Below are 14,902 nucleotides of genomic sequence, written 5' to 3'. Positions count from 1 at the left end.
TTTCTTCTTAGGTTACTAATACTTCATTGTATTAATTTACTTAGGAGAAAAGGAAAGATATTTTCATTTACACAGAACTATACCTGGTTAAATAAGCCTCTGCTTTTCTCACCCTGGATTTAGTTACCAGTACAAGGAAAGAACTTGGTAACAACATTGTTGGACATTTTGGCAAAGTTTTTCTTAGTCTCAAGCATCAACTTTATGTGGGCTAGAACTTTCAGTACAAATCTACTCTTTAGTAGTGAAATGACAAAAACTAATGCAAGCCATTTTATTTACAAGGCAAGTGAAAACTCACTTATTCTGAACAGACAAGGAAGCAAAGCAGGAACTGGTCCCTTGGTCACACACTTAGTTCATTTGACCGGAATTTCTAAAGCTTTCTTCTTCTGAAGGCCTGAGGTAGCCTTGTGCTCCAGATAATTCAGACCCTTTAGCAGATGTGTACACAGCCCTGTTTGGAATAGTGATAACTCTAAGTGCTAATGTAAAAATGGCAGCTTCCCAGTAAAGTCAATGAGCTGATTAGTAGTGTAGCTAATGAAAACATGAACCAAACTTGCTGAATGCTTTTTCTTCAGCATGCAGGTACCTAGATCAATGTAACTGTTAAGATAAATACCCATGGTAATGACTGAAATGGTTCCATGCACGTAATAGGCTACATCAAGAACAATTGCCAAGACCTTTATTTGTCTCTGGCCTCTGAAAATTAAGATATTAAAAAAAAATTAAAACAGCATGCAGCAGAACTAACTTTGAAGGTGTAAGAGGTAAGGTTCATCTGTTAAAATGTATCAAGAACATTACACTGTAATCCAAAGGACTAAATAGGTTTTACAATTTCATAGTAATACCTAAAAAAGGTCTTTGTGCCATTTTTTTAGAGAAAAAAGATGTTCTTGTACCGTGTGTGTTCTTTTTTTATTCTGACCAAATTAACAATCCTAGAGCTTCCAGATAAAGCTGTGCAATGTGTTAATTCCTTTTTAGCATTTTAATTTCTCAGAACAATGTCTTCCCCTTTCAATTGAAGGAGTTGTGGCAGCTTTTTGAATTTCAAAGTGCATTTGAACTTGTACTTCAACAATTGATTTCCTTCAAAAGTGTCTGGGAAGTGGGAGATCATGTCATCTGCCCACACTTGTTCAGCAGCACAGTTGATGCATCGCTTCCTTGATGATAGTTTGGCAGGAGAGGAAAAGATGGTGTGAATCCATTGCATGAGTATTCCCCTGAGTGATGCGTAACCATCACTTGCAGGTCTCAAAACTGATACAGAAGAGTTTTGGTGGGTGTCATGTCCGGTCCATTGTTTCTGTCCTTGTCCTCCCACCAAGCATCAAAGTAATTCTTGTAATTGAAAACTATGAGAATTCTTTTAATATGTATTTTACATAGTTTTTATTTTACCAAAAGCCTCCTGGGCAGAGCTGATGTTACATTGATGTAGTTAATTGCACATTTCCACCTAAATAACAGTGACAGGATATGAGAATGAAGCCCTGGAAATGAAATTTAAGTGACTTGTCAAAGTTACATGCCTAAAGCTGCCAGTGCTGTTATTTCCATTTCCATACCTGTGTCACTGCTCTTCTAAGGCAAGGCAAGCAGTGATGGTCAGGTTTTTTTCCCTTAAGGGTTCAGTGGTTATCCCAACTTTATGATGACCTTTGTAGCTGCAGCTCAGCCCTAAATGATTTCCTGGCTGTCAGACAAGATCAGTGGTTGGTTATTGTCTAGAAGGAATTTCCTGCATGAATTGCATGATACTAGTTTACATGGAAGTGTCTTTGGTGTTAGTAATGAAAAACATCAAGTCTCCAGTTAGCTCAAGGAAATGATTCACCTCAAATTTTATAGAAAATACAGTGCAACTCATAGAATGACCTTTAGAGAAGAGTATTGAAGGTGAACCATACTATGAATAGTTTGAATGACAACAAACAATATGGTACAGCTGTTAAATGTCACCGTTAAATGTTCACTCTGAAACTTATCATTAGAGTTGGAACTGAGAGTAAAGTCAAATATCTGAAGAAAATCACTTGTTCAACTGCTTGACCTTTGGCTTATGATTATGGTGGGCAGGTTTTTAGATTTTCCTGAAGGAAACGTTATGCTAAAGTAAAAAAACCCCAAAATATGTAACAGTTACTGGAATGAATAAAGCCTTTACTAACACATGGTACTTAAGTTAAAGCTTGAAATACTAATACTCAACAGATAAAAACATTGAAACAGTATTTACAGATTAGCAGAATTATTTAATTTGTTGAGACCAACAGGACAAACACTAAACAGGTATTTCTGTAGTCTGATTTCTACATACAAGCAGTCTTCATTTCTTCATAAAAGCATTAAAGAGTCTACTTGCAAGCAGTTTAGACATGAAGAGTCTCCTGTATTGTGGAGGTAAATTATCAACAAATTAACAGTCTTTGTATTATTATCTACTCTACCATACTTACTTTTCTGTTTGGTAGCCTGGAAAAGCTTTCCCTGCTCTTGCTACACAGACTATGCCATATTTGACCTTCAAACATTTGTGTGCACTCTACTTAGCATGTTTTATTCAAGGAATTACACTGCAACTAAAGTAATAAAGTTCTTACTGGTGGCTAGGCAAGTGTCCTTGTGACAGACCTTTTATACTGCTAACCTCTAACTGTGGCTTTTCTCACATGCAGAATGTTCTCAAGAATCACAAGCAAGCTCCATTTATCTTTGCCTCCATATACCTTTATCTTCTACCTACGAGTGGAGTAACAAGGGAAAAATTTTCTAATACTCTAATAATTTATGCCATGAAGCTTCACCATTGCTATTTTGCTGTGCTGAATAGATACTAAAAGTTTTTAGTAACTGGAAAAATGTTCCTCCTTAAATTAAAGATCCTTTGACTAAAACAAGCAGAAGAAAAATCCTTCAGTTGGTACAAAAAATTTATTTTAAAGCATTCAGCTCAAATACATGCCATCAAATCTCTTTGACCATAGAAAGTAAAAATGTTCCAAGACATATTTAAAGCCAAGTTGTAGCCTACATAGGATTTTCATAGTTAAATTGGAACCTCCTAGTAAACATTTTAAGTACTGACACCACTAGTAAGTGGTATGTACAGTGCCCTAAAAAGAATTAAAAGAAAGCATAATCTTCCATAGAAATGGCACCCTTGTACATTATGAGGGGTTTAAGTAAATTTAATGATGAAACAGTCAATCACAAGTTTAAATATATTACAAATTTACTTACTGCATGAGGACTGTTAACAGTCTTGTTTCTATGTCTGTGCTCCTCATTACTAGCCAAGAATTTGCAAGGTAGAATAGTTTGAAGTGGTTCTCCAGTTGTTTCCTAAATGCTTTCCCATGCCCTTGATTCCTGTCCCCGAGCTACTGAAAAAGACAGGGAAACTCAGCCAGCTACCAGCATTAGCTAACCAGCAGTGTAACAACGTCCCAGCCCTGCTGTGAAACCCAAGCTACTGTCAGCAGCAGTAGTATTTTTTAAGACTAATCTGAAGCCAAACCTGGTTTAGTAGGTACAGAGCAGTCATCTCTTAAACAGGTGTGATCAAGGGTGGAGCAAGGCTGTCCAATTATTCTTTGAAGCTGAAACTCAGCATGTGATTTTTCCAGAAATGCTGACACCCTCATCCTCCAGTTCCAGCAGCCAGGACAACTTTTTCACCTACTCTACAGAATCTCTTGTACAGGACTTTTCACCTGATGAACTGCCAAAACACCAATATCCTGCAGTCTAAGAGGGAAAATATGGCAGAAATAGCAAGATAAACACAGATACCACCTCATCCTCAGGTGAATTTAGCCAGCCCTGAGGAAAGTTAATACAAATGCTAATGCTTAAAAAGGCAGAGTGTGTCACCAGCTACATTGGAATTCACAAATTACTTAATCTTCTTGAGAAATGAATTAAGAATGCACCTAGTTACAATTATTGCATTTTTCTCTTTGGCTTTATAAACCACATCTTGTTTATCCTCAGGAACAGACGTGCTATTTTCAGGAAATTAGTGCTTCCTTTTCAGTAGGTAAGATGCTAGGTCTAGGCTTCTAAATATGCAACTCAGCTAAGAACTTCTGACCTTGAGGGCTGCTGTGGTTCTGACTACAACCCTATTGACTTGAAATCCAAAATCCATTGCACTCTGCAAAAAAGTTCCCATAAATGGCAGGGTTGTGCATGGACATGAAACCAATAACCCATGCAATATATGGCTCCAGTTCATTTTGTTTTTAAAATTAAAGTTGCATACTGGGGTTGGCCAGGACACTAATGAGTCAGCTGAAAAAGGTCTTCATGCCATTTTTTTACCAGCCAGAATGATGAAGGGAACTAGCCTACAGTACCAGTGGCAGTTTCTCCTCATTCCCAGGCAAGGGTACTCTGTTAAGCATGCATACTGAGAGCAGTATCAAGGAAGTACATGTCAATGTTCTTCAGCTTTTATCCTTTATTACGTACACAGCAAAGAAGGCAGCATTAGACACACGCACAGTGTGTTACACCCATTCCATCCACGGCACACGCACACACGCACACACACAGCCTTAAAAAAGTGTCGATGATAAGGAACATATTATAAAGGTTGTGATCTTTAAGCCCCTGAGCTTCTTATGGTTAGGTGAGAAGGCAACAAACAAGTCTTTTCTCGCTCTGTAAGTGCTTTGTGCAACGATGTCCATAGAGGTCATATGTCTTTTTGGGAGGAGTGAATGTCTTACTCCCATATTCACAGTCTCCTATCGCTGTTTTTGCACCAAATAGTTTCCAGTTATGTTTAGTTGTCTTAGGTGGCTAATATAGCTCTTGCTCCTCTCTGATTAAAGTTAGGAAAGGTTCTGCAGATCAGAAATTAAATGCAGGCCCCTCTTTCTCTCAAGAGATGTCATCTTGGTGACACTGCAGGACTGGAGAAGTTACCAGAATTCCGTGGGGACTGAAGAGGCACAGATGAAGAACTGGGAGACAGTTTTCTTGGGCTGCATAGGTCACCATTGTGCAACTTCCACAAAAGTTCTTCATTTTCCATTGACAGGCGTTTGTTTACTTTTGATTCTTTCTCTAGTGACTCCTGTAAAACAGCTTGCTCTGTAGAAAGTTGCCTGCAAATAGAAGATTTACATCAGAACTCATAACCCAACTTGGAAGCCGCAGTATTGAAATGTAAAGAAAGGTCTGAAAGTGCTTTCCCTGGCTCACAACTGAATTCCAGCTTTAATAGAAGGACTGTTTTCATCTTAGCTGTATTTGAAGTGTTAGCTTGCAGAAAGCAGGAGAAAGTCCCAGTAAGAAACATCCCTAAGGGCCAGAAAAAGCATCTGAAAAGTGAGGCTTGTCCTGCTTAACACATGCTTTTAAACAGCTTTGCTGGAGCCTGTGGGTCTTTGTGCAGGCTCAGCTCAAGATGGAAGCTACAGATCCCTTCACACTGGAAGAGTCTGGCCATCCATTTAAGCAACTGTTAGGAGGACCTCAGACTTGTTTTATTGATGTTAAATATTACTGTTATTGCTAAAGAAACCACACTGATATTAACTGGGGACAAATCACTCACTGAAGTGGTTCTAAGTATGACTCAGGTCTAGCTTACAAGCCAGTAGTACTTAAAAGGGACAATCAATGTATGATGGTATTTCTGAGTTGCTTTTTCTTACCTAAAATATTGGAGTACTGAAGAACATATTTTACCACCTTTCAAAATGGATTAACTGCTTGTTACTCTACAAAGGAACGCAGGGAATTTGTAGAGATATAAGTGGGGAAGAAATGGATGTGTTCTTTCACAGAATACTACAAAACTGCATTCACCAATACTTCAGCAGAGTTTTCTTTCTTGTTACAGGAACCCCTTCCCCGATTAAGGACATCTAAATGTCCACAGATTATTTTTCACCTTGAAAGCTCCATGTGTTTGTCCATCCGAGCTTTTAATTCTTCATTTTCTTGCTGAACCTTCTTTAATTTATCCATTAAGATTGTGTTGTTCTCCACCTTGGAAAGAAGGTCACAATTTGAAATAAAACCCACACGTGCACTCAAGATTCTGACTGAGCTATCACAGATGTTGGCAATCTGGAGTTTGCAGAGTTTGTTACATTACATACAAAAACATCCTACCCACCTTATCCTTGCATAACACTGGCACTTGGCCACTTGTGCTGATTAAATGCCAACAAGGAGGACTGGATAAGGGATCTGCTGTTAACCAGCACATTCCAGTAACTTCTGCCAGTGATGGGCAGCAGTTTTAGACACTGTAGCACCTTTCTAGACAGAAGACTGGCTAGAAATAACAAGACAAATTCAAGAGTTTCCCTGAGTAAAGAGCTTTCCCTGTTGCTCTTCTGATTCCATGTTGTTGCTGGAGGTCATTATCAAAAATAAAAGGAAAAACTGATTAAGTGGTTAGATGGTCCAAGGCCTTCTATCCTGTGGCCAATGTCTATTGGAAAAGATGAAGGTTTGCTAGTAATGCAAAACTAATGTAATGTAGACTAATGTAACATACACTGTTGCACAATACTAAGCAACTGGCATAAATGCGTTCCTTTGTATCCAGACCTCTTTCTATACTTCCTCATTAAAGCCCTGCTTAAGCAAATATTACAACAGTGTTCAAAGGCCCCACCCAGGAGAAGGACCCTGTCCTGTCACAAATAAGAGCCTGCTAAGTGATTACAAGTCCTGCCTCCAAAATTGACTTTCCATGTGGAATTACACACAGGTCAGGAAGACAGCCACACAGCTAAACAAGCAGCTTAACAGCTAAAATGATTGGCCTAGGCTAATCAAGACATACTCCATTTCATATTTGATCCCTTCTTGTTAAATTAGGATCATTTCCTTGTTAACGTTTTTCTGACACTGCAATCTATCTTCCATACCACTTGAGCAATGTAGCAGGTAATGATTTTGTTCTTTGAGGGGAAAGGCTCCCAGACAATCTGTACTAACACAGCAATAGTTGATGCAAACAAGTAGTTGTCTTAAGATGTTAAAAGGTCATTTAGAGCATTGAGTCATTCTTTTCCCCTCTTGACATATAAGCTGAACCTGCAATGTGAGCATGTCCCATCATGAATTCCTGTTTCCTTTTAAACAAAAAAGATTAATTCTTGCATGTAAGTCTGTCTGGCCCAAGTTTGTTATAGGAACACAAGTCAGAGACACAGCCCCAGCCTGCCAGACCACAAGGAACACTCACCAGCTTTTCCATCTTCATTAGCTTTATATCCTGCTGATGGAGTTTCTCATTCTTGATCTCCAGCACTGCTTTCAAACTTTCTAGCTCTTGTTCCAGGTACATAATCTGTGGGTTTTTCTGAAAGATTGCCAGAGAGTTTGCTTAGTAGCCTGAATTTCAGTGATAATTTAGATGTTTCCCTGCTATTTGGAAAAAACAATAAAATAATTACAGTAAAAAGTTACTTGTTCTAAGTGAAATTAAGTCAAACACTAAAATAACCAGATCTGGTATCACTTTCTCCTCAGTTTTTGTTTTTCCTTCAGGGTAGGTGGACAGTTGCAGTTGCTTCATTAGAAGCTGTTCAGAAAACACTGCACAGACATGAAAAACCCTTGTGAATCAAAGGAAGGCATGAATGCTGTCACAGCAAAACTTGTTTCACAGGAGTGCCCAAAGGCCTTAAGGCTAGGAGTTCCAAAATTTATTTCATATTACTCATAACCCATCCCAAAAGATAATTAGAGTAAACATTTGAAGTGTCTGAGTTCAAAAAAGCACCAGAAGTTTAAGTTCTGAACTTGACTGTAGCTTATCTTCCCTGGTTTGAGTCTGAAGGTAGCTGGCTCATAAGCAGAAAGTTTTTGGGTTTACATTCTTCTAAAGCCTGAAAATGCAATTATACATATAAATCTTGCACTGGTGCACATCCATGACTTATCTACAATATGGCAAATTAGGACTTTTTTATTTTTACTTATTCTGTTGTTTTCTGGAGCTGGAAGGGAGAGCAGGAGAAGGCCAGAGCAGGGAAAGATGTGGTTTCCTCAAGGACCTGTTTTCCAGAGTAAGAAACCATTCAAACACTGCAGAGTAAAACACATTCTCTGCATTTCAAGGTGGTCACAGCCAAAAAAAAGAGAATAAATAAAGCAAGTCTTAGTCCATTTCCAAGTAGTGAGATTGGAACATGACCTGAAATCTATAAATGATTAAGCATATTGTGTAACTACGTTTATCTCCAAAATCAAACAAAACTTGTTTTAGTGCATTTGGGTAAGAAACACAGGTGCACTGCACTGAGTAACAGCTTCACTGCCACACCAGAAACCTCGGACAGGAGGGCAATGCCTGCAGTTTTGTGGGGTGTGGTCCCAGAAGGACAGGGCCAGGACATGTCACAGGTAATAGGGGCTCCATCACCTACGCAGTTCATGCTCCTGCTAGTTTTTAAGGCCTGTTGCATTAGTGGTTCTTGTTTAACTTCTTTTGAGAAGTCTGTGTGAGGGCAAAGCATGCATTCTGCCTCAGTGAAGACAGAAGACAATGTGTTTCTGTTCTATGACTTAAACATGGAATGCATGAGCTAACAAGAAAAGCAATCCTGAAAAGTTAAAATGTAGCTTACAGTACGTTCAATATTCAATTAATTTTGTTTCCCTCCTCAAGTCCAATGGCCTTAAAATGTGTTTTTAAAGTTAAGTCTGAGCCCCCCACATTAACTACTAAGAGGAGAACACAGTCAAATAAAAAGACTGCAAGTCCTACATAAGATTTTAGCAAAAAACCTGGGAATAGAAAGTGACACTATCTATATGATACCAGAGAGGTGGAAATACATCTCTGTCTTCAAAGGGCTATTGGGAATTCGATACTGCAGGATTTGTCTTTAGTACAGAAGAGTCTGAGTCAAACTGGTGCTTTTCCAAAGAGAAGTCTCAAGCTTGTCATGCATCTTACACTGTCAGGAAAGCACAAAGCATATTTGCAGCTATATGAAGGCACTTGGCTATTGCTCCTTTAATTTAAGCAACATCCGAGTGTGCCTGTGGAATTACGGTTCAAACTCCCACTGCTACACCAACATATTGTGGTTGCAGATTCTTCTTGTGGGAACTCTGTCCTGCCACTAGAATAAGCAATAAGAGAAAACATAAAAAAACAATCTCCACTGAAAACTGGACAACTTCCACTAGAGGCATCCTATGAGCATGAAATTTCTCTTTGTGGAATAAGTAATACTACTGGTATTCTGCTTACTTCTGGGTAACCAGAAAAATAATCATGTTTGTGTCTAACCCCCCTGCCCAGTGCATAAAATAACCCCTCTCTCAAAACAAATTTCTATCCCAGGAGCATCAGAAGCAACAGCAGCCTTGGGAAGAAAGGCAGGACAAAAGAAAAGTTTCTTTGAAGGATAAATCAGCAAAAGTATGAATCAACATTTGAATAAATGCATTAGAAATGAGCTTTGCAGTAGTGACACAAGCCCACACTGATCATAGCACTGGTACAACAGTTACTGACTGTCCAGAAAAATGCTGTGGTACTACTCCTGTACACACATGGATCTTCAATTTGGCTTAAGCCATTATCTACACCCCAACTTAGATACTCAACAGCTTTGTAGAATTACAAAGGTAAAGTTAATACATAGCATCACAGTGCTTGCAAAAAACTTCTGTCAGGTGAGCCATTTACAAAGAAATATTGCTAAGTATGGGAGCCCTGTCAGGCTTCACTGCAAATCTTTTGCATTATGCAGCAAGATAAACCTAGGCAAGATCTGTTCATCCACATTATTTTGGAAGAGCAAGACTTACAAGATTGGCTTTTTCTTTGGCTATTTGTTTTTGTTCTTCTAATTTCAGCTTCTCACTCAGTGAGTTGTTTTCAGTTTTTAGTTCATCGATTTTTTTCTGAAATGCAAATATATTGTATTATTAGGTCAAAAATTCAGTGCACATCTCCAAACTTCTTTTCAGGTTTTAAACTGTTGGAACCCAGCCCTTAACAAACCTCCAGCAATTCCTGTTTCTCTTTAAAGGAATCTTCAAGTGACTTCCTTTCAGATTCATGGGTACTCTTGAGCTCTAAAAAAAAAAATATATTTTTGGAGATTTTTAATACCACATAAGACATGAAAATTCTTTTTGAAAAAAAAACAGCCTGAAGAGCCAGCCTACATATATATGCATAGATACAGTAGATGGCAACACAGGAAGAACATTTATCATTAGCTGAATGCAAAGCATGTATCAAGTATCAGATTTATTCCCACTTCAGATTTGCTGATTCTCCCCTTGCATATCCATTTCATTGGCAGACTGCCTGTCAGTTTTGAGAGCATTCATCTTGCATGCAACAAATGGACTTACTAAGCACAGGCCAATCTGACAAAAGTTGAGTTTATGGAAGGAAACACAGCAAAAATTGAAACTGTGTCTTCTACAAACTTCTAGACAAACATTTCCTTTTCATTTATACTTTTTGGATACCATGCAGAAGAGTTTGTCCTTTGAAACCAATAGAAGCATGACCAGGCTTCAAGACAAAAAATTATCACTGGAAACTTGAGTGGAGTTGGAAGGAGGATAGAAATCATCATCACTTAAATCAATGAGATGCAACATAATTTAAACCTGAGCACGTCACCATCCCCTCCCTGAAAAACACCACTGCCACAGTGTACTGTGCACAGTATGTAATATTTCTTAACATTTCCATGTCATTATGGAAAGCACACAGCCTTACTTATCCTCATTTTCACTTCTGAGGTGCTCCTTATAGAACTGGAGAAATTCAGTCAGTTGGGGTTTTGAGGGCAATTCAGGTATTTTTTACTGCAAGAAAAAGTCACTTGCCCTCAAACTATTTATAAAGTTTCATTCAAATACAATGGGATCATGTTTTTTGTTGTATGTAAAGTAAGACTTGTCAGTTCCAAAGGAAGGAATTCAGCCAATGTTTTTAAAGACAGCTGTCCACAAAGAACAGTGAAGGTGACATAATGATCAAAAAGCCTGAATATTTTTGTTTTTGACTAGCATACTATAGCATATGTAGCATATGTACTTAAATACAAAATACTTGCCTGAAAAAGAGGATTCATACTCCTTTTTCAGCTCCTCTACTTTTTCTGAGTGTCTGTTTTCGAGTTCCAGCTTAAAGCTTTCATGTGTGGTATTTAAACTGTCCACCTGCAATATGACAACATGATTTTTCTCCCCTTACTTGTATCAACTTAACCCTTGTTTAAAGCATTGCTTCAATGGCTTCATGCACTATGTCAAGTACATTTTAAATGGTCTATCAGGATTCAAAAGTAGAAGCTAAGCCATGTACAAGACTTAATAAATGAGACTGATGTCTTACAGTTTACCACTACCAACAGGATAATATGTACATCTGTAACACACATGGAGTTGCAAAGCAAGGTCAGAGGGCAGGTGTGGTTCTGTACATCTTAAAACTCAAGCTGACTCAATATCCCATGGAGCCCTAGAAACCACTTAAGCTGGCAGAACACAGCCAATCTCCACCACATTTTAAGATCTGTATAGCTTAATGTGGTTATTATTTTTATTGCTGCAATGAAGTGGAATTTCACATTAAATAAAATAACTGTTATTAACAGAAATCAGTTTCTAGAGAAATTTTCTACTTTGAGTGTTACAAACCTGCTCCTGGAGTTGAGCTTTGTACTTTTCAGCTTCCTCAATGCAGATACTTTGGAGTTTCTCACATTCTGCAGTGTAAAACTGTTTAAGCCTCTCCTCCAGCTCAGCTAAATCATCATGATGTTGCTGGTTTAACTTCTGCAAAAACCCTTCATAGGCAATTTGAAGTTCATTCCTGTCTCTTTCCAATTTCTCACAAGCTGCAGAAGTGGTTACTGAAGATGTCAAAAGGAAAAAAAAGGGAAAAAAAATGGATCAAGTTCAATACTAAAGTCACATCTTCATTTACATGTATTAAAAACAGTGAGCACACTGCACAGCAACATGGTTATATACAAAGATAAATGTAATTTATCCATTAAATGTGTGCCTCCAAGGACACATGAAAAGATCTTCACAAAAATATCAAATTTCATGTTTCTTAGGCTGAGAATTAATTGAAACCAGTTAAGCCAGGAGCCCACATAAAAAGCACACGTGTGACAGATTGACATGGCATGGAAGAAGGAATGTCTCATGAGAGACACTGAAGAGCTCCAATAAAAAAATTAATTGCATTTTCTACTTTACCTTATTTGATCCCATTTCAGTAGAGTATTTGTCAGAGTACTTCACTTTTTGACATATAAACCACTTAGCTAAATTTGAAAGTCTTATCCAGAAAACTATGTTTAATGACACCAACACTCAGATATACAGCAAAGAAGCAATTCTAGCCTGATGTGGACAGCCTGATACAGATCTGCCAGTCTGAAAGGTACTGCTCATGTCTTTATGCCTGAGATATCTAAATATGCGAGACAGAGAACAGTTTTAGGCAAAAAAGTGCAGAATGTTAAGAAAAGAAAAATGCTGTGCAGTTGTCTCTACATTTGCATTAACACAGGCCTGCTAAGAAGGCTGCCTAAGTTTGTCTCCCCATATTTGCAGCTGGTTGAAAGGCAAAACAGAAGTTAGCAGCTTGCATTTTTGAGTTTGAAATTTAGCATTCCCAAGTCCAGCCAGCCAGGCCTGAATAGGAGGAGTCATCCTGCTACTGTTAATATGACTGCAGCAAACGCCTTATGGAGTTCCAGCTGCACCCAAAGCCTGGAACCAAGGTGAAACAGCATCTCTAACACAAGTGTGTGGTCACTGACCTTGAGAAAAACTGGTTCTATACAGACTCTAGTACTATGGTTTAAAATAAATTAGTCAGATGAGTGGCTGCTCAAGAGAAAAATCAACTAAAATGTTAACTTGATCTTCAAAGGCAGGAGAAATCATGCATGCATGCACTTCACAGCAGACTGGCACACTGCCCATACAGTGTAAATATAAACTCTATGTAAAAGCATGGGAAGAGGCAAGGATTTTTGTACAGGCAGTACAGGAAATTCTCATCACAGCTGTGTTTAAGCCTTAAGATAAATAAATTACAGAATCTTCAAGGACTCATTCCCAAAGAAGTAATGGGTCAGTTCAAGGGAAAGCAGCCTGCCCCAGCAGAGTGTCTCAAGTTACACGTGTCTTACTCTGCTATAGCTCATTAAAATCACGTGAGTAACTTGATGGATGATACTTCACTCTCTTTTAAGGGAACTGTAAAGAGTCTTGGCCCTGCTAACATCACTTTGAACCTGCAGTGGAACTAGAAAGTGTTATGAGAGTGAGCTGTACTGCATGGAAATCAATCTGCATGTATGTCTACCTGAATTAGGTTTAACAGCAAGCTTAACTATATGGGGTCTGTGCAAAAGATCTGCTGATCTGGACAGATTTAGGCCAAGCTCTTCATCCTCTGACTGGCAACAATGCAACAGAGGCTCAGCTGAAACCTACCACAACATTCTCTGTAACTCAAACAAATTTCACAGTTTTTGCTACTTTCTGCACCAGCACCAAAAGAAGTTTTTAGTCCCCTATCTTTATTCCTTCCACAAACTTCTCTTAAAACTGCTCCCTTAGGGAAAGGGAGGAAAAAAATTAGCTTTCACACTTCTATCACATTGCAGTGGCATGAAGTTTCTGAATATAAATACTCTACATTGCAACATTTTTAGAGAAGAGGTAACATCATTGTTTGGGGACATTATTTTACATTGCCAAGAGCCAGGCAGAAAACCAAATGGAGATATGACACAGCCAACCACATGCAGATGGAGCTGACCTTCTATAGCAGAGTAAGGGCATAGCTGAGAGGCAGGCAACTTGCATGGCTCAGTTGAGGTAACTGCAGCAAAATGCTTCAAATGATCAACTTAATTCAAAAGTAACAGAGGAAGAAGTGTCAAATTCCTTATTTGCAAGTCCAGAGCAATTAATTTGCCTCCAGTTAGCCAGAAGAATGTGCTGCCTATCATTGCCTTATCTTTAAATGTCAGCATGCAGAACTTCAGATGATGCAAAGCACTTCAAAAAAAGCAAATAGCAAACCACGCCTTTGTCAAAGAAAACAGACGCATCAGTTCTCCTTCAGGCAGTTTGTAATTCAAATTTATGAGAAGACTGATGCTACAAAGGCAAACAAAAAACTCTTAAAACTTGCAGTGGCAATTAAAAGTTGTTACCGTAAAGGTAACTCTGGCCTCCACAAAGCTGGAGGCTGCAACTCTTCCTTGCAGATCACACGTCTGAATTCAATTCCTGTCATCCAAACAAGAAGCAGAACTACTGCACCACCAGTGAGCTCCCAGTATCGTGGTGGTGCAGGAAACTGATCATGTAAGGCTTTAGCAAAAACACCAACTAAAGAATTGTTAATTTGAAATTATGAGATGTCTCATAAACCAAAGCTTGTCTAAATACTTGAAATTGAAATGTCTGCAGCAAGTATTTTGCACAGCCCTATCCATCTGCAGACTGAATCATGTACTTTATCACTGCTCTGCTTTTTTCAAGAAAGTTGAATTTTTCATGCTTTCTCCCAGCTTTCTTAATTTGGCTGGTCATTTAGCCACTGATTAACCAAACATGATTGCTACTCAGCTAAGGAGTATTCTCACTAAACTCATGCTGAACTTTGAAGAAAAATTTGTAACTGGAACATGTGCTCTTCCAGTAGCAAACACACAAATCTATTTCAACTTCTTAACCACTTCAGAGATACCTGAAGTGCATACTTCACAGTTTTTGTACACTACTACTGTGTTTCCTTTCCCTTCTTGAAGTGTTTTCCTCCACACTTCCACATCTTCTCTAGACCACAAACCTTGAGGGGAAAAAAAAAAAATCCAACAAGAAACAAACA

General features: G+C 38.5%; 1 protein-coding gene across 7 annotated transcripts in view; it reads right to left on the bottom strand.

The window, feature by feature from the left end:
- Positions 1–2,249: 2,249 nt before the first annotated feature.
- The window catches only part of MTUS1 (microtubule associated scaffold protein 1), a 118,544-nt gene continuing 105,891 nt past the window's right edge, over positions 2,250–14,902 (bottom strand). For all 7 annotated transcript variants that reach the window (XM_015623849.3, XM_015623848.1, XM_015623851.1 and 4 more), the window contains 7 exons: positions 11,674–11,888; positions 11,088–11,193; positions 10,013–10,086; positions 9,817–9,912; positions 7,235–7,351; positions 5,924–6,021; positions 2,250–5,132 (listed from right to left, as the gene is read on the bottom strand). In XM_015623849.3, coding sequence (XP_015479335.1) covers positions 4,916–5,132; positions 5,924–6,021; positions 7,235–7,351; positions 9,817–9,912; positions 10,013–10,086; positions 11,088–11,193; positions 11,674–11,888 — 923 coding nt within the window. In that variant the 3' untranslated portion in view covers positions 2,250–4,915. The remainder of the gene's footprint in view (positions 5,133–5,923; positions 6,022–7,234; positions 7,352–9,816; positions 9,913–10,012; positions 10,087–11,087; positions 11,194–11,673; positions 11,889–14,902) is intronic.

This window comes from Parus major, chromosome 4 (assembly GCF_001522545.3).
Source record: "Parus major isolate Abel chromosome 4, Parus_major1.1, whole genome shotgun sequence".
NCBI classification, from domain to species: Eukaryota; Metazoa; Chordata; class Aves; order Passeriformes; family Paridae; genus Parus; species Parus major.
Note: the sequence above shows the minus strand (reverse complement) of the source record. Positions and strands in the feature narration are given on the sequence as shown.